This window comes from Uranotaenia lowii, chromosome 2 (genome assembly GCF_029784155.1).
Source record: "Uranotaenia lowii strain MFRU-FL chromosome 2, ASM2978415v1, whole genome shotgun sequence".
In the NCBI taxonomy this organism is placed as follows: domain Eukaryota; kingdom Metazoa; phylum Arthropoda; class Insecta; order Diptera; family Culicidae; genus Uranotaenia; species Uranotaenia lowii.
Window position 1 is genome coordinate 390,094,025 of NC_073692.1, and position 19,801 is coordinate 390,113,825.

Below are 19,801 nucleotides of genomic sequence, written 5' to 3' on the forward strand. Positions count from 1 at the left end.
AATCCGCTCCATTCGTCGTCGTCGTCATCAATTCTAGGAGCAGCAAAAAACGCTACTTGTCATGGTAATCCGACAGTTGAAATTTACTGGAAGAGCAAATAAAATGATTGGCATCACTTGCAAACATTTCGCCACACACTGACTGCCATTGCCTGGTAAAGTACCCCATCACTAAACCAGTCAATCGAATGAGCACATTCAGCTGGAGTAAGCACCTGTAACCCATATCCATACATGCCGGATCCATTCGAATACATTATCGATTCCGGGAGCCGGGTTTTTCCAAGAAAAAAAAAGGCAAATGAAGAATCGTAGCTCAATTCTCAGTCAGTCAGCCCTCTTGGCAACCGGCTCAAATTCGCCCAACCAGATGAATACATGCATGGATATTGGACTGGCCCAAATTTGTATGGGATGATTTTTACAACATTTTTTTCAACGCGGCACCCCCTATATCGGTGCATTTAAGTGAAAAAATGACTATCTGAAAGTTTCAGGTCATTTGGAAGAAGCACGAGCTGGCGCAAAGGACTTGAAATTTGTATGAAGATTTTCAGCAAAATGTATGAAAAATTGACATTCTTTCACTCTTTGTGTCCTAAAATATGTTACCAGTATGCTAGAAAGTTCAGAATTTCAGAAATTGTAGTTCAAACAATGACAAACAAGTTTGTTGAAGATTATGACGCGATACGAGTTGACTGTAGTGAGTTATTTGAAGTTGAATGTGTGATTTTTTTCGTGTTTCATCGATATATCGTGAACGGTGTATAGGTGGATTATTAGTACTAACTTGATCGCATTGTCACACAATGAGAATAACAGATAGAAAGTTTGTGTCCTAGGCAAAGTTGTAGCTTGATTTATAACAAATATTTGCAAAAAGTTGAAAGGAAGGTCACAAACTTTCTATTTGTTATTCTTATTGTGTGACGATGCGATCAACTTAGTGCGATTATTAGCCTATACTCTGTTCACGATATATCAAAGAAATGCGAAAAAAATCACACTTTAAATTGCGGATAACTCATCGCAGTCAACTCGTATCGCATCACAATCTTCTACAAACTTGTTTATCATTGTTTGAACTGCAATTCCTGAAATTCTGAGCTTTCTAGCATACTGGTAACATATTTTTGAACACCAAGAGTTAAAGTATGTCGATTTTTCATACATTTTGCCGAAAATTTCCATACAAATTTTAAGTCCTTTGCGCCAGCTCGTGCTTCTTCCAAATGACCTGAAACTTCCAGAAAGTCATTTTTTCACCTAAATGCACAAATTTAGGGGGTGCCGCGTGGAATATAAGGATTTTTTTAGTCGTGGGCCAGTCTAATGGATATATGTGACTCGATCAGGGTGTAGCTTTTATTCGTCTTACGCTTGATTTATAAATGAGATATGAGATGGCTGCTGGCTGGGTTCAGATTTTCGGCTTCAAATGGTATTATTCAAATTTTGAATGTGTGGGTTTGAGTGGTTTTCATTAAAATTTATGATCATGCCACGAGATACTGATAATATTTTTCGTGGATAAAAAAAGTTTCATGATCTATGATATCAACAAATTCCACTTAAATATGGAATTTTCATTTAAAGTATACAGCTATTGCCTGTTTATTATATTTACCATTATATTTGCCAAAGATAATATGATTGGAAAAGCACTACTGGCATAAAGACTCAAGCTCCCATGCAAAATAATGTATGACCACTATAATCAAGCGAATTAAAAAATACAGTTTATGGGATCTTCATCTTATTGGATAATTAATCCCAAAATAAAAAAAATAAATTCGGAATCGAAACCAACGCAACTTTCTTAATTTGACTTGCCAGTTAGATAGCTTTACCAGTGTACCAACTAAGCCAGTTAGCAAACGATGGTTCAATGTGCTTAAGTTCCTGCCACGCCCGATCACAAAAAACGCACTGCCGTTTTACATACACACGAACAGCTGCATACTACCGGACATCTTAACCGGTGGTTATGAGTGTGTTATGCCGCTTTACATACACACAGCGTTCGGTACATCATTCGACCAAATTCTTGCTGGCTGATTGTTTCCATCCTGCTTCGTTTTGTGATATGTTTTGTTTGGTTTCTTTCAGACATATGCAATGTGGTTGCGCTAGGAGGACAACGCCAGCGATGATAAAGCTTGTAAGTGCCGGTCTGGCATAAAATTTTATGCCGATAATTCCAACTCCATGTAAGTTCAATATTGGAGTAAAGTCTGAATTGTGGGTGTATGTAGGTATGTGTATGTACTTAACAGCCGAAGTAAAAAATCATGGCTCTTGGACTTGTTTTCGATAATATACATGGGCTTTTCAAAAAAAAAAATTACAGCAAACCGTTGATGTTTTGATTATAAAACTTTTAATTTAATCGCAAATCGTTCGAAAATACGTAGAAAAATAAATTTCTATCGTTTGTCTGACTGTCTGTTCACTAAAGGCTCAGAAAATACTGAACCGTTTTGAGTGAAACTTGGCAGTAGGAGACTTTTCGAGCCGGCGAAGGTTCCTATTATAGTTTGAGACCCCTTCCGCTTACTATAAGGAGAGAGAGGGCCATCCAAACATAACTAACATGTTTGAGTAACTCGAAATCTTATCATACAAATGAAATCAAATTTGGCATGGGAGATCATATAGTCACAAGGAATGTTTCAATATTGATTTGGTACCTTTTCAGTAGAGAGATAAGAAGTTAGAAATACTAGAAACGTTTTTATTATATTTTGGGACCCATCTTATTTTCCTGTGCTGAGTTGGGATGCGGAGAGAGAGGGTTTCCATATATTTGTTTTGTGTTACTGATCTAATCAGTTAAAGTGAAACTAATTTTACCTGTTAGGGTATTTGGATAAGATAAATTATACTATGAATATTTGGTACCCTTGCTGTCTTCAAGTGGGTAATAAGGAATGGTGAAATATAGAAATGGGAAAAAGAGAGGAGATTTTCTCAGCTTCAAATCGATATATTTTTTTCGCGGAAATATGTTTTGAAACTATCATCTAAGCCTTTTTATTCAAAATTACTTTTGTCCCAACGATTGAACACAATGTTTCAAAAATTGAACAGGCAATGTTCTAATTATTGAACACGTAAACATTGAAAATCTATTATATAAAATTCTCTTGTAACGGTGTTTGTAGTACTACTCCTCCGAAATGACCCAAACGATTTGAATGGAATTATTTTTAGAATATTCTGTAGGTATGCAAATCGGTTTATATCGAATAAAAAAAAAATCGCATTTATTATCCGTAATAATTAAATTTGTAATAATTTGAATGAAATAAAAGTCATGGCTTCCATTTTTTCGAGATTTTGTTTCCTTTAGGCGGTTTGTTTTTCGTCTCCAAGATCGAGGCGTCGTTAGAAGATCGTAGCCATGGCATAGCATACTGATAAGTGGGAACATTTGGGCGCGTATTTCTCAACCAAGCATATTTTCAATGCACATGATGGCGCTATGAAGCCTAGATGTGATTTTTTTCTTCTCGATTCCTTGCTCATTTGTACAGCACATGGTAATGAATGACGCCTAGAAGTGATCCGGATTGATATTTTGCCGATCGAATCACAACCAAATAAACGGTTTTAAAATTACAACTTTTTTTTATTTCGTGTTAAATAAAGCAGAAATTGTTGTCTAAAAATAGGCATTTATTACTGATGCATATGAAATATTGGTTTGACTCTTTGTGGACGTTTGAAAAAAAAAAAAAGTGGGAAGATTTATATACAATTTTCTAATCCAATATGCTTAGAAGGTTTGATTCATTTCGTAAACAAAAAAAAATAGAATAAGATGTTTTCTACAGAAATAGAACGAAAACATTTTTTTAACATGTAATTAACTTAAACTGAAGCAACAAAATCCGATGAAAATGAACAAACACTTTACTGAACCGGAGTCTGTCCTTTGAATTAGAGGAATAATGTATTTAGAGGCCGAATTCAGATAACGTTTTGATTTTTCGCAAGCATAAGTGAAGGTTATCAATAAAAAAAAATAGCACTTTTTCATAACAAAAAGTGAGGATATGCATTCTCCTGAATAATTTACAGTAAAGAAGGTACACAAGAGCAAGTGCAAACGTTCAACATTAATAAAAAATATATAAATTATTTCTTAATCTATTAATTGTAAGGCTCAAATAAACAATCTTATTCAATAAACTCAAATTCTTTTTATCATTCACCGAATAACACTGTACTCTTTGTTTACACACAAGTACGTACTTAATATGAAAATTGTGTTTTTGTTTTACATATTTTGGCTACATAGAAGAGACTATTGATCCGCTTTTTTAAAGTTTTTTTATATTGATAATCCAGTTAAAGCAGAAGTTTTTTGATAAATTTTAATATGACCTTAAAGTGTTAAAAATAATATAAACTCCTGTCATTTCAAATGATGAAACAAGTTAAAACGCGTCTTCTGAACTTCCTCTCCAAAATGATTCAGCATGATGTGAGAAAGGTCCGAAAGGGGTCTCCCGCGTGTTGAATCTGAAGTGGATATTCAAAATAATTAAATGTATTTGTGAATGAAGGTCTTTTGCTTAAAACAACATTCATTGAAAGTGGAGTACCAAACATTTATTAATATTGCAGAAAAATTGCAGATATATGAATGAATAAGTTGAGAAAATGCACTGTGTTTTCACTGGCCTAAATTAACGCGAAAAATGTCAACATTTTTACATATTTTACTTTCAGCAAGTTAAGATCTGATTTAATCAAACAACAAACAAAAATTGAATTGTTTTAAAGATTTACATTTTTATCTTAGATTTATAAAAATTCAACTATAGTAAAATCCGTTTGCTTTAACCCCGGTGTATCTGAAATAAAATTAAGATTGAAATAAAAAAAAATAGAAGTAATATAAACTTTGATAACTGTTACCCTTCTCGGCACAAAAATCATAATTTTAAGGGTTTGTGTGATGTGTACATGAACATTTCTGGAAAATATTCATACCACCGTGGAAGCATGAAAAGATTTTTAAAAAATCCTTTCCATTTCTGCTACCTGAAATGCTCTTCAATCGATTGTTAATGAACAGATAAGGTCAGTAAGTTTGAATCTTGAAAAGTCTGACCTGCTGATGGTCCTGCATAAAAAAAAAATTGCTGTAATTCGGTCAAATAACAATAATAAAAAAAAAATCTCCTTTAAAAACAATTCTTTTCCTCAAATCAATGGGTTACAGCTTATCCATATGAATTTAATTTGCACTTTTTGCTAAAACAAATAAAAATATATAAATTTGCAGTATAAAAAATCGTCAGATTTCATAACATGACAAGTGCTGCTGGCATCACTTCAAGTTGTAATGTGTCATGTTAACAAGATTAGTATATTGTAAAAAAAATATTAATATGATTTTAACATGGGACGGTATTTTTGTACGAGGTATTTTTTATGATTGTTACAGACCTTTCTGCATTTCAGTGTGGAGAAGAAAGGGAATTAGGGAGTTCCATATAAATTGCGTTGTATAGCTTGAAAACTTTTTAACCAATTTGATACCCTCCCTTTTTTCTGGGTGAAGTTGGCAAGAAGAAGGCTTTTATTAAGTTTTTATTCATAATAAATTTGGTATAATATCAAAACTGCTCAGACAAATAAAGCGAAATGTTGCCTCTATTAGATTATAAAAACATACATTTTGACATCATTAGAAACTTTTTGAAACTTATTAAACAGAGTAAAAGTTTCAGATCATGAAAAACAAATTTGGAGATCAATTTTTTACTGAAGTTCGAAACTGCAGTTGCAACTTTTTTTTTTCTTTTTTTTATGTGTGAGCAGGGAAAAGCCCCTGGGAGTGTAGCACTTTTCAAACCACTTCTCCCAAAGGCATAAAATCTCCACATCACTTCTTTATTCAAATGCATTTTTTTAATATATCTTTCTAATGGTGTTGTAACAATGTTTTTGCAAATTTCATTTAAGTTTTGATCTGAGTGCAATACTTAGTTACTAAATGGTTTCTACGTGGTTGGCTGGTGGCGGAGGGTGGAAGTGGTGGTTTGTAGTGGCAGGCGGTGGCGGCTGGTGGCGAGAAAACAAGAACTTTCAAACGAGTTTGCTTCTAGATAATGGTGAAATTTGGTTTGAAATGCTGCCTAGGAAATAAAACTAAATTTCAAATAATTTAACAAATTTAATTCATATTTGGAAGGTGCAGCAAAGCACACCGGGTCAGCTAGTCATTATGGGGTGTTGAGCTTGATAGTATGCTTTGCAAGGAAATTTTGGTTGAGCTAGCAACCAAGAAACAGTTTGTTTATGTTTCCAAACACCAACCAAATGTTTGTTCAATAACTGGTACATGCATTTCTTTACGAAACGAGTACTGCTAGATTGAACGTTCAATAATTGAAACATTGGCGTTTTCTGTAATCTGTAATGATTGAACACATTAATTCGTAAAATTCTAAGAAAATAGGGATAATAAAGACTGCCATACATATTCTAGTTCCGGGGATTGTGGCTTAAAGAGTCCGAAATTCTTAATAAAAATTTGAACAGAGGTAGAAAATGCCTCCACAGTGGCATAAAAATTTTAAGTTAATTTTTCTACTGCATATTATTGTTTTAATTGGTTAATGTTTTACGAGTGTTCAATATCTGGTACCAGTTCCATAACTAGTGCTTCTGCCCTACTGCATGGAAAGGAGAAATAAAGTGAATTGAATAAAAAAATTCAATGATTATTCGAAACCACTCTTTCTTTTGCTCATAATGGGACTTCTGTATCATATTTTTGGTATAACTCGAGAGCTATTTTAGCAAATTTTGCGTGAGCTTTCTTTACTTTAAATTTTTATTTCAAATATAAAATATGTTGTCTAGGCTACAAATATTCTAAATGGAAAGAAGTTGCGCCTTCTCAAGCAACCATAAGTCTCATATCTACTTAAACTCGTGCCTCCAAAGTTCGAATTTCGCTGAACAAAGGTTGCAAAGGGATTTGGTACCGAATTTTCTCGAATGTGAGCATAAAAGTTACAGAAGGTTCCTCAAAAAGCTTTTATGGACTTGAAGTCCCAAAAAGTTCCGCAAATAGATTTTTATGTGACATGTCAATCGTATCCACACAATATAAAAGTTACTAATGAGGTCTCAAATAGCTTTCTGTGGAATTCAGGTTCAAAGAAGTTTCTCAAATCACATTTTTGTGACATGTCAATCGCACCCACACAGTATAAAAGTTACAAATTAGGTCTCAAATAGCATTCTGTGAACTTCAAGTTCCAAGAAGTTCCTCAAATAGCCTTTTTTGTGACTTGTCAATCACATTAATCAGAATAAAAGTTACAATTTGGGTCTCAAATAGCCTTCTATGAACTCGAAGTTCCAAAAAGTTCCTCAAACAGCCTTTTTGAGACATGTCCGCCATTTCATGAATATGAAATGTAAACGAACATCAGAAAAGGGAATATAATAAATGAATCATTTTTTGGAGCTTGGAAATTGTTGAAATGAATAATTTATATTGAAACTTCAACTCAGAACAACTTAAAGGTAACTCGTAAATAAATGATTGTTGTTGAAAAGAGTTAATATGTTGACTTTATAAAATTTTGTCCAACTGTATTTACTTACCACGAATTTATCACACATTGAAAGGCAGTTGAAGCAAGTCATTAATTAAATCAAGATAAACTCAAGAATTTGTATAATTTTTAACTTAACAGTTATAAACATGGAATTCCATTTTTTTTTATACCGATATTATTTTAACGGATGATTGATTTATACGCCGTTTCGTAATGTTTCTTAGTCATAATCAACATGCGTCTTTGCTGCTGACTGCTCTTGCGGGTATTCTAGGAAGCTTATAACCACTTCGAATTTTAGCTGCCGGTAAGGCAACATCTAGGCGTGGCGTCGTGGCAGCGTGTTTGGCTATCATCTCGGAGGATCGGGTTCAAATCTGGTACCAGGACTAATTTTTTCCATTAGGTTGTTTGATTGCTCAAGTAAGCGAATCAAATAATTGTGTAGCAGAATTGGCTTTCGTGCTGGCATGTGTAGAACAAAGTTAAAAACAAAGCAATTAAGTAAGATCAATTGAGGAAGGTGATGGGAGGAATAAAGATGGATGCCGAAAAACCGGCAGCACCACATGGGCTGGTGGTGACCAAAGTAAGAGAGGAGAGGAGAATTATTTTATTTTGTTTTCGCTGATTAAACGTTTAATTGAAGGCTGAATAGAAGGCCGTTCAAATCTGTAATGGAACTTCAAAGTTTCAATAAGAACTTAAATTTTGGGTTGAATAAAACGAACTTCAACACATTGATTATGCTGATTAAGCTGTGTTCGACCTTTTTAACGAGACTTTTGGTTGCTTGGGTTGTTTATGTCAGTTTTGGTATTTTTTATTAATAAAACTGTTTGCTTGCATTTTGTTTCATGCCAAGTGATAAAAGCTCATGCGAGAAATGAAATCAAAATCGATTAAGGATCAACCAAAAACGCTCACTGAAGAAGATAGTAAATTGCTTTCGAAATACCGGTATCTGAAGTTTTCTTCTATCATAGTTGAATTGATTTTCAAAGATGCATCAGCTAATGCTTGTACTTGTACAACTTTCAATCGGGTCCCATTCAATTTTCGATTTCTTCATAAGGAAATAACGAACAAAATTGGAAATGTATTTTTTTGTAAATGTCTCTAATCTTAGTATCAATAACGGCAATATTTTTGTAGAGAGTTCATAACACTTTTTGAAAAAAAAATCAAAAAAAAATCTTCTTTTTACTGTTTTGGTGGATTTTCGAATTTTTCGTTGAAGGCCTCTTGTATCGACCATTTTCTACCAGTTTGCCATATCAGATGATGATTTGAAATCTCTTTTTTAATTTACACTTGATAATTGTTCAATATATTTCGATGGGACGAGACTGTGGACAGTTTTGTGGATGGAAACTTCATACAAACATTGGTACCATTACAATTTATTCAGATGTGATGGCAGGGGTCCCGGGGCAGTTTTTTTTTTTTCTGGAAGGCCCCCTTTGAATCATTTTTGTTTTCATATGCCGTCCCAGAGAATAAAAACTGGAGTTGAGTTCAGTATCTTGCATTCAGATACAGACGTATGAGTTAAATAGTAGAATTCAATACAAAAAATCGGACTTCAATGAAAACTATAATTCAGTGTCTCATATAAAAATCATAATTTCAAATCTAGATTTGAGAAACAAATTACAAAGGAAATTCAAACTCAAAACAAAGATTTTAATTGCAATCAGAGCCAAAGCAATATTAGAAAAAAAAACTATAATTAAAATCGTAATGATTATTTAAATTTTTCTTCACAAAACAAAAAAATCGTTATCGTTCAATGGGGTGAAAATAAAAAAAAATATGATTTGAATAACGATTTGAAATTTAGTTTAAGATTTCTACCAGATCAAATATTGGAAAACAGAAACTTTTCTTATTAAGTTCTCAAAAGTTACATTTGAAAACATAAATTCAGAATGAGAATAAAATGTTCAAAACCCATAATCATAGAACAGGAAAATGATGAAATTTAAAACCTAGAAACATTCATGGTTAAGGAATCAATCATTGATATCCACGATCAGCCCTTTGTTTCATAATTTTTTGTTTTTCCTTAAAAATCGTTTTGAACTGTTGAAAATGATGATACGATTTTTCCCTTTTTCCATAATGGTTTAAATAATTTGAGAATGGTCAACTAGGAAATAAAATGCTAAAATATCCTGAATTAAATTTGATTAAGTAAGTAGAAAATAACTTCTAAATACATAGAAGTGCATGCACCAGAATCAATAGTATGAAACTTGAAGTAAATATGTTGGAAACGTTTCATTTCGAATATAAAATATGAGACTAAAATTGAAGTGGAAATTCCATAGAGGAACTCAGTATTGCTAATTTGTCCAATTTGAGCACCTACAAAGAGTAATTGTTCGAATTTTTTAAAATTTATTTTTGGAAAAAGGATGTAGAATGTATAACCCAACGCAAGTGTTAGAAATGATCAAAGCGTCATACTCATACTTATGCTGAAAAAATGTGCATTCAAGACTGCCCAAGAAGATTTCAAAAAAATTTGTTCGTTTTACACTTTCTTCATAATTTTAAAAATTATATTATTACACAGTAATTTCCAGAATTTTTCTTGGATAAAATTCTGATGTGATAGTTACAATGACTTTTAATAAAATCAAGTAAAAAATAATCTATTCATTAAAAGAAGATTCCTTGCAAATAATGGTTGAGTTTAAAGTTAATGCAATACACTTTCTAAATTTGCAAGATGATTGAAATGATTTTTTTATACTTTCTCGTCAGTACTGCAAACTTTTTATCAAAAACTGATAGTTACCTTCTTTTTTAAAATTCAACAAATTAAGGATAAATTTATTCAAGACGTATAACATTTATGTTTTGTGAAAAAAATATTCAAACTCAAATCAAAATGCTGTTTTTTAGCTGAAAATTTATTCAATAAACACGTATGTATAATAAATTGTGATCATCCCAAATTTTCCAGACTTATTTGGACATACCCTGGTTTTCGAAGTAAAGTTAATACGTAAAGCTATTGCCTGGTTCAGCTAGAAAGCTATTTTTTCTAAATTGTTTTTTGGAACTTTGAAGAACGATTTGAACCCTGCTGACGTGTTTCGATATCATTGATAATTTAAGATGTTTTTCGTCACTTTTTCATAGATTTAGTTATAAAAATCTCTAGATTTTGCTAGGATTTGTTCAAATTTCGTGTTTAAAAAAATCCAAAATAAAATGCCCAGGTTTTGTCAGGTTTTAAAAAAAAAATGTGCTGATTTGCTATGCCAAAAACAAAATCGCAAAGAGTTCAGCAATCCTTACTTTAAGGGATCTTCTTAACTTCTTTTAATGTTAAACTATTCGAGATGTTATGTCAAAGAGGGACCCTTAAGAAATATTTAATCTTTATTCTCTCTCGAGGAGGGGGGCTTTATCCAAGAAAATTGCCCCCCTTTATCCGGGCTTGGGTGGCAGCTAGCTAGATCAGGCTCGATCCTCAAATCAGCTAAATTTACAAATGTCAAATATGGGAGAGCAAAAATAGAAAAATATTAACATAAATAGCTTTAACAACCAAATAGAAAGATAAGCCTTTTAATAGAAATCTGTCGAAAACTAGCTCCTGTCGAAATCTGGAGTGTCTGCCTATTTAAATTGGCTAGCCAAATCTTCAACTTGCGGGCAACTTTAACGAATTCTAGCCTATCTTGAACATTCCTCTAAAGGCGAGCAAGATGAATTTGATGCCACGGGAGTTCAATTAAATATCTAAAATGCAAGTTCAACTCATTAGCTTCCAAATCAGCTTACCAGATAAATAATACATTGTTTGATATCAGAGATACGCGTATTATAAAAATGCATGTTTGAGAAGACTGATACCAAACTTTTGGACGACGAATCGTAGCTATTCTATATAATTTAAATACATTGCAAATTTTTTGCATAAAATTAAACAAATGTTTATTAATAAGTATGAAAAAAGGACTCGAACACAAATCGAGTTATGAAATTTAGTCCACTTCACCCTGAGATGATCTGGTCTGAATTTTAAGTGCAGTTTTTGAAAAATGTCCCACCATTAAGCTAAATTTAAGTCAGTTAAACTTTATATACTTACATTTTGTCAAATACATACAAAGAAGGTTTTGCTCACAATCTCTTTAATGAGATCAAAAGAATTTTCATATGTAATAGAATGACAGAAATAGGTCCGATAAAAAATTTTATGTTTTTGAGGAGGTGATCCCAAGCTTTTGACCGGCAGTGTATATCAACTTTCGAACTTCGGCTCGACCTCACGGACATCGGTTCAGGAAGAAACAGACTTGTTAACTGAGCTTTATCACAAGCCCAACGAAATAAACACGTTTTTTTGAAGCAAAGTGATATTAGAGAAAAAAAACTTTTTCATCGGTAAAATTTGGGATTGTTAATAAATGACCGATGACATAAAACGCTCAAATGATTAATTCGGTGACAAGGATCAACAAGTAGAGGTCAAATTTCGTTAAAACTGTTGATACTTACGGTTTCGGCGGATCCCCATTGCTGCCGATTCACTATAGGGTTTGAGGCGGCGAAAAGTCAAAAACTAAACTTTATCGGATCGCTTTTTTGTTTTTACTAGTTAATAACTATATATTTAACTTAGATATTCCCAGTTTTTCAACTCATTATCTTGAATACTGAACGCACCACAGGCATCAGGCTTTGAAAAATCGAAAAATTTATATGATGAAGAAAAAAATTTAAATCACATATATTTCTATGGAAAATATTTTTTTAAATTCAAAGTACACCATATGAAAGCTTATATTAAAAACTATAATTTGAACCATTCAAAATTTTTACACACTAAATTGATCTATGATAAAAATGAGTAAATAATTATTTTTTTTCAAAAGACAAAAACTTTAAAGCCTTGCCAAAAAAAATCCCCGCATTTCCCCATACTCTTCTCACTTCCAACATCTAGTATAAAGTCGTTAAAGTACAATTCCAGGCACCTTAAAGCACCGTTTTTTTTTTAGTTATAGTCAAATAAAGCTGAAAATATCATGCAAATGGGTAATTTTTACCCATTAATGAGTATAAATTCAACAAAGTTGATGTTGCCAGATATTCTGGGTAAGGATATCAAAGTACTCATTGAGAAATGAGTACTTTCCCGGTTAGGGAATATAAGAAGTGGAAAGTGACAAAAAGCTATCGCTAATTAATTTAGTTGTGTTCTACTGACCTCACAGACGAAACATGAATAAAGATAACTCTATTCTACCACTGAAACCTGCGTTTTTCAACAAAAACAAATTAAGAAAGAAACCAGATAAAACTTAATAAAAATTAACGAAACAAAATTAAACAAGAAAATACATAAAGATAAATTTAGAAGCAACAAGTTAAATCTAGTTAAACAAGACATAACTTAATAGAATGGGTTAGAACGATTTATATTTTAGAATGATAAGGTAAAATAAATAAAGAAAGCATAACACTCTATAAAACAAAGTATAACAAAACAAAACAACACGTTCCTAGATAAAATATAATAGATCAAGATAAAACTGGATAAAGGAAGTCATAAAAAGAATTCCATAAACTATAAAAAAGGGTAGAATACGACAAATCGAGTTTATACATGAAAACAAACAAGTTGAAAGAAGATAATGCATTCAATCATTGAATTATTTTCATTTTTTGGCCTCACATAACGACTGAGGAAGTTTGGCAGTTGAATTTTTTTTTCGTAATGCATCAGTTCAGATCAGTCCTAACCAGGCCATATATTATGATGAATTGAAATTTTTTAATGAACTATCGACTGATGATATTATTTTTCCAAAAAATAACATGTGATATCCAAACGAAGGAAAATTTTTTTATAGTTAGGTTTTATTTGGAAGAAAAAGGTACGCTCTCCTATTAATATTTTCATAAGATTGTTGATCAGCTCGGCAAATTTTATTTAAAATAGTGCCATGCCTATTTTAAGTCCAAGTCTAAATCCGACAAAAATATCTGTTTGATTATTTCATATCCACTATTATTGCTTCAGTAGATTTGATAAGATTGTAAAAAATAAAGTTTCCTAAAATAAATATGAAAATATGGAACTATGTAAGTTTTAAGTGAAGCAAAAGCACGAAAGCCTAAGGCTAGGTAACGTAGCGAATCAGACCGGTGGAGGAGTGAAAAGAAGACCACACCCAACTAGAACTACCCTCTTCATCAAAGAAGGGGCGCAACTCCTTTAAAAATTAAGTATTGACTCTTAATAAACTTCAAATCTCGTCGATTCTGAACCATTCCATTGCCATATGTTTCTCAACTTCACTGAAGAAAAAGTGAAACCTGGCCCTAACCCCGAAGGGACCAGGTCATAAAAAAAAACGAAGGGGAAGCGAAAAAAAAGTCCTAGTACGTAACTAGGTTGGGTATTCTTCCAATTGCTCTCCACTAACCTGATGTTGATTGGATGCTGGATCGGCTTGTCCCAATCGGTGTACTCGTTCCGCACGGCCGAGAAGATCTCGTTCAGGTGGAAGGTAAACGCATTCCGGATGTACGTCCGCAGAAGACGATTGCGCTGTTCCTCCTCCAGGCCGTACTGCGTAGTGTTTCCGGTTTTTTTTTTCGAAAGTTCGTTGTTATTTTCAACGATGCGGTGGCAGCAGGACGCGTGATTGTGCGAGTGTGGGTTGATTTATTTCCGGTTCGATGAATTGGCGGTTGTTGTTGAGAAAAGGAAAAAAAATGGAAACAATAATACACCGGATTATGGCTCCAGTTTTTATTGGATGGGATCTAAAGGAAAAGGATTTTCCTCTCCCCCGATTCACAGAAAATCGTGGGAGGATGAAATTTATTGCTGACAAGTATTGACACTCAATGGCCTCGAGGAGAAGGTGTGTTTTTGATTTCTATTGAGGGTAAGCTCGTTGTTGCTTTTTTCCTCTTCAATAGTATCCTTGGCCAGATGTGCGTTTTTGTTTGATCAGCCAATGAAAATGTTTCGGCCAAGTCAACATTAAATCGAGACAGCAAACATTTCGGACTGTCGAACTTGTTATCATTATTTGAGTTTAATCAGCGTTTTTGGGATTGTCTTGATTATCTTTACGGAAAAAAAGAAGCAACGTTTTTGAGTAAGGTAATTGTTCAGGAATCGATTTCTATCTTCGTTTGTTTTGACTAACATTTGATGACAAATAAAGCAAAAAGAAGATTTTTCGAACATACATATGTATGTATGAAAAATCAAATTCAAGCCTGTGTTCTAAAAACAAAAAAACTACAAAAATGACAAAAATGTCAAAAATGACAAAAATGACAAAAATGAAAAAAATGAAAAAAAAATGACAAAAATGACAAAAATGACAAAAATGACAAAAAGACAAAAATGACAAAAATGACAAAAATGACAAAAATGACAAAAATGTCAAAAATGTAAAAAATGACAAAAATGACAAAAATGACAAAAATAACAAAAATGACAAAAATGAAAAAAGTGACAAAAATAACAAAAATGTCAAAAACTACGAAACTTTAAACAATATGTAAAAAAACACATCAAAAACTTTCATAGTTTGAAAGTTGTATATCTAATATGGTTTAATTGTCGAAGAGGTTAAAATATTTAAAAATTCAGAAATGATTGAAGTATAAAAATCGCTGTCCATTCTTTTTGGTTTTTTTTTATGATTTGGTATTAGTGAAGAGAGAAGTTTTCAAATTGTATGTGTCGCTTGAAAAATACTACGCATATCTTAGTGTATTTCGGTACAAGAATAATTTCTTTTAGAGAGTATTGCGGTGCAAAAAAATTACCTGAATATCAGATGCACTGAAATCGTTGTAGCTTTCGGTCGTCGTCATCCCCAGCATCAGCTCGCTGGTGATGAATCCCTCGCCGGAATGTTCCATAGCGAATTCCGGATCCAGCGAATCCTCCAGCGGCAGGAATGGTCCCCAGGAAGGCATGAACCTTACGGTGGTCAGTCTTACACCCATCAGGGCCTCCAGTGGTTTGTCCCGAAGACACTCGGTGATGTCATCGGTCGATGGTTTGCGGGCAGGTTTCCCCGGCGGAGGATCCACCGGCAAGTGACAGGCCATCTGCTGTGAAACTTCCTGCCGGATTCCATCCGGATCCGGAACCAATGCCCAAGGGCTCAGGGCAGTCCCACTCAGCAGCATGGCTCTGCTTATCAGACCTTTAGGAGGGAAAAAAAGGTTTAATTTTACTCATTCATTTATTTATTTAAATCCATCGGAGCCCGGATGTACCTTTGCCCGCCTTCGAGATGAGCACCATATTTGCGAGGGCTGCCCCGGTATCGTGACCGGCCAGGGTAATCCGCTTTGGGTCACCACCGAATGCGGCAATATTATCGCGCACCCATTGCAGGGCGAAGATTATGTCCATTAAACCTAGATTACCACCAGATCCCGGTGACGATGAGGCACGAGTTTTCAGAAAACCTGGAACGATTGAACGAAGCAAAAAATTAATAAACTGAGTTTTTAGTTCTAGAGAACTGCGATTTATTTCAAATCAATCTGCAGAAGAAATTAGTTGCCTTATATTTAAAATTGAATTTCGTATTAAATTTAAAAAAAAAAAATAGATAAGTTTCTTCAGGTTTTTTGCAGTATTGCGAAAAACTGTGTATGTAACTCGTGGCAAAACTCGCTTTTTTCAGCACTCGATGTATTTTTTCAACTCTGCAAGCCTAGTTGGATCGTGCTAAAAAAAATGCACTTTTTTCAACTTGTTGCGTAACAACTAGGGGAGAGGCCGGCCATATGCGCATATTAAGGAAAGCACTCATTTCCTCCCATATTCCAATAGATAAGAGTCTGAAAACTATATACACATGAGCGGACATCTGTTTAATATACGTTAGAGCAATTTTTCTGTTAAAATCTCTTACAGTTTTTGTGAAAATAATTTTATAATAAAAGAAGTCAAAATAGCCGATTTCTGAAACTGGCGGGCTAAATGCGCATATTTATGTTTTAAGCTATATTTCATTAACACTTGCAGTATTTTGATATTATTCAATTGAAAATGGTAGAAACGGATGTTAAGCAAACTTCAAGGCTGAAATTTCGGAATTTTTTTTTTAAATCACTAGTTCTTTTGCATGAAACATAGTTAAATATGGTCATATTTCATGGTAATATTTTGTTTATATTGTATTTTTATCGAGTCAGTATGAATTTCTTATTTTTTTACTGTAAGATCGTGATTTGGGCGTAGATTCAATGTTTCAATGATAAAAAGTAAAAAAAATATAAAACTAATCTATTTTTCTTGATACATTTTACCTGCCTTGATATGGGCATTCAGAACCTGTCTCTTATTCCAATGTCTTATCATTTACAACTTTGTCAAAAGCTTCAAATTGTTAAATTTCCGATTTCCAGATAAATAAGAAAGAAAAACCATCAAAACTTTTGTTCCCAGAATGTGTACACAGGATAATTAAAGTTCAATATATTCTAACAAAACTGACAAAAATCTTGTTTGAATTTTTAAATTTTTTCGACTTTATATAACAATTTAATTTTTTCATGCCATGTGTTAAAAGCGTATTACTCTCAAACTGCACTCATTAGATATGATGAATCTCCAGCCATATCGTCAATCGGCTGTATGCGCATATTACCCAACATGCGCGTTTAGGAACACTTCCCCCTATTGAGAAATTCATTTGTTAGTGTGACGACGGGGTCCCTCGTCGCCGCAACACTGCTGCTAGCAACGTTGCAGCGGCTGAGGGAATTGTCAGATTTGAAAAGAACTGTCATCAGTGAAAAAACATCATTATTTATCAAATATTGTAAAATCATTTCTACAAATTTCTTTCGATTGTGCCATTTTTCTTAAAGTTGTTAACTACATCGCCTACGGCAGTTCATTTAAATCTTGCATAATATTCACTGTTCTTATATCACTTCGGCATATATTGTAAGTACTTATTTCGATCATTAGTTGCTTATAAACATCTAAAAGTGACTAACTAATAGGCAAAGGATAACGCGTGGTATCCATAGCTGACTCACTTCGATTCCACTTGAAGTTCGCACCAAAAGATGTAAGAAATTCTTATATAAAAAAAAAACAATGTTCTATTCTAACAAACACATAATTTCCTGCTCGAAGCTGATCACTAAATTTTAACTATCAAGAATTGATGACTGAACCTCCCTCGAAGTTAACAGGTAGCAGGCGTTAAATTTAGTTTGTTTCTTTTAATTTTATTTTTGATGAGTTAAAAATCTGGACTCGGATCGTGATATAAAAAAACTAAGACAGATAATTAACTTCTGTACATTCCCCATTGATTGTAGTAACATCCCAAGCAACCAAAACTTCGGATTACATTCCTCTATCAGGATTGATCAGCTCAATCGTGTATTGTAATACAACTTCTTTTCAGCTCAATTTTTAAGTAGCTAATCGAACTTAAAAGTTGGCAAATAGGTCGCATAAATTGTTAAACAACCTCTAACAAACTTTACTTGAAGTTGAAAAAGATTTGAAGTACATACGTAACAAGTAGATTGTTCCATACCAACTTAAAAGTTTCCAGGAAGTTGAACAAGAAACCAAAACAGTACTTAAAACCTTTTTTTTAGTTTTTGCTAAACTTGGTAATGAATGAAGTTCCATGGACCTTGAAATAGCAATTTGAACAGCAAAACAGTTCCACCGAACTTTTGTGATTTACGAACTTTTGGTTGCTTGGGATAAGCCCACTTGCATAAAAAATCGGCGACCCTGCGAGTGACCTTCCAAAAAATATCTGAAACATTAAAAATGGCGGACAAATCAGGCGTGTTGGCTTGTGTTTGAGCTCTTTTTTCATCTTTTTTTATCAATTTCGTGCAGTTTCTGCAACAACATGATTATGATGAATCTAAGCTTTGAGATGCATGCAAGCACATACTTAAGAATAAAACTGAGTGTTTTGAGAGACGAGCAATCGGTTCCAGGTTTCAAATTTAGGGTCAGCGGTCGGCCAAAGAGGGCCGCCCATGCAATAAAAATACTGTTTCAGCCATATGATACATGGGATTTAGTTGAAAATTGGTAAACGGGCGTTTTAAAAGACGGGCTATCAAATTCAAGTATCAAATTCTGTTTAAGGGAACGGCAAAAGGGGATATATTAACGACATTATACATCAGAACGAGATGAAATCTTGTTTGACGCATCAACATTTGATGAAAAGAGAAGATCCACCAATATGTGATACTTGTCAGGTACAAATAACTATAAATCATATTTTACTTTAATGTGAGGTTTACTCAGAGAGTAGGATAAAGTATAAAATAAGCCAGGAGAATTAAATGTATGGTGATGTGAGTAGGACAAAATTACTAATTGCTTTTTTAAACAAAAGCAAACTCATTAAAAAATTGTAATCATAGTGTATGTTTAATATTCAGTTAGAAATAAATTAGAATTCAAAACGAACACTCAATCATGCAGAAGCCAAAATAAATTCCCCAATATTTCACACCAAGTCAAGAACAAAATTTGTTAGCTAAACCTTTACCACAGTCTACACTCCACCCTAGTCGCATATTTGCTTCTACATAAGCTACACAATTGACACAATTGTACGTTCTACAGACCTCACAATTTATTGTTCCGATCTCGAGCGAGATCTACACAATTCCTCCAGGCTAGGTAGATAGGCAGCTAGGGATGATAAAAGCTGGTCAGCTTCCAGCATCCAAAAACAGTTCTCGCGCCACCGGTCACCGATCAGGACAAGTCTATGTCGCTATCGGTTGTAAATAAAATTACAAGTTGCAATCACAGTTGATTGACTTTTGATTACCGGTGAAGAAAATCCCCGTGTCAGTCCGTTTGACTTCCCAAGTGCCCCGATCTTGTCGTGTCGGCGGAGTCGCGAATTACACCCGCGAATAGTCCGCAAAGTATTCAAGTCTCGTGTCGAACATGGTCCTTCGAGCCGGATGAATCTGGACCAAAGTGCTAGTGCCAAAGTGACCAAAAGTTGACATTTTGCGGCTGGCCTGTGACCAGTAAATGGAACTATAGTTTCCGACATTGTGGGCATCTGAGAAGCCAAACGGGTTCTGCACGAACGTTGTGGTGCCTTAGGGCAAATTGTGCTATTGTGAAACCAAAAACCTTGGGAAAAATAAAAAAAAAACCCCGAGTGAATCGAAAAATC

The 19,801-nt window shown here is 33.7% G+C and overlaps 1 protein-coding gene across 3 annotated transcripts in view; it reads right to left on the reverse strand.

Annotated features, from left to right (window-relative positions):
• Window positions 1-19,801, reverse strand: part of LOC129741865 (neuroligin-4, X-linked-like) — an 862,824-nt gene that overhangs the window by 142,683 nt on the left and 700,340 nt on the right. For all 3 annotated transcript variants that reach the window (XM_055733675.1, XM_055733676.1, XM_055733677.1), the window contains 3 exons: window positions 15,873-16,067; window positions 15,414-15,799; window positions 14,048-14,193 (listed from right to left, as the gene is read on the reverse strand). In XM_055733675.1, coding sequence (XP_055589650.1) covers window positions 14,048-14,193; window positions 15,414-15,799; window positions 15,873-16,067 — 727 coding nt within the window. The remainder of the gene's footprint in view (window positions 1-14,047; window positions 14,194-15,413; window positions 15,800-15,872; window positions 16,068-19,801) is intronic.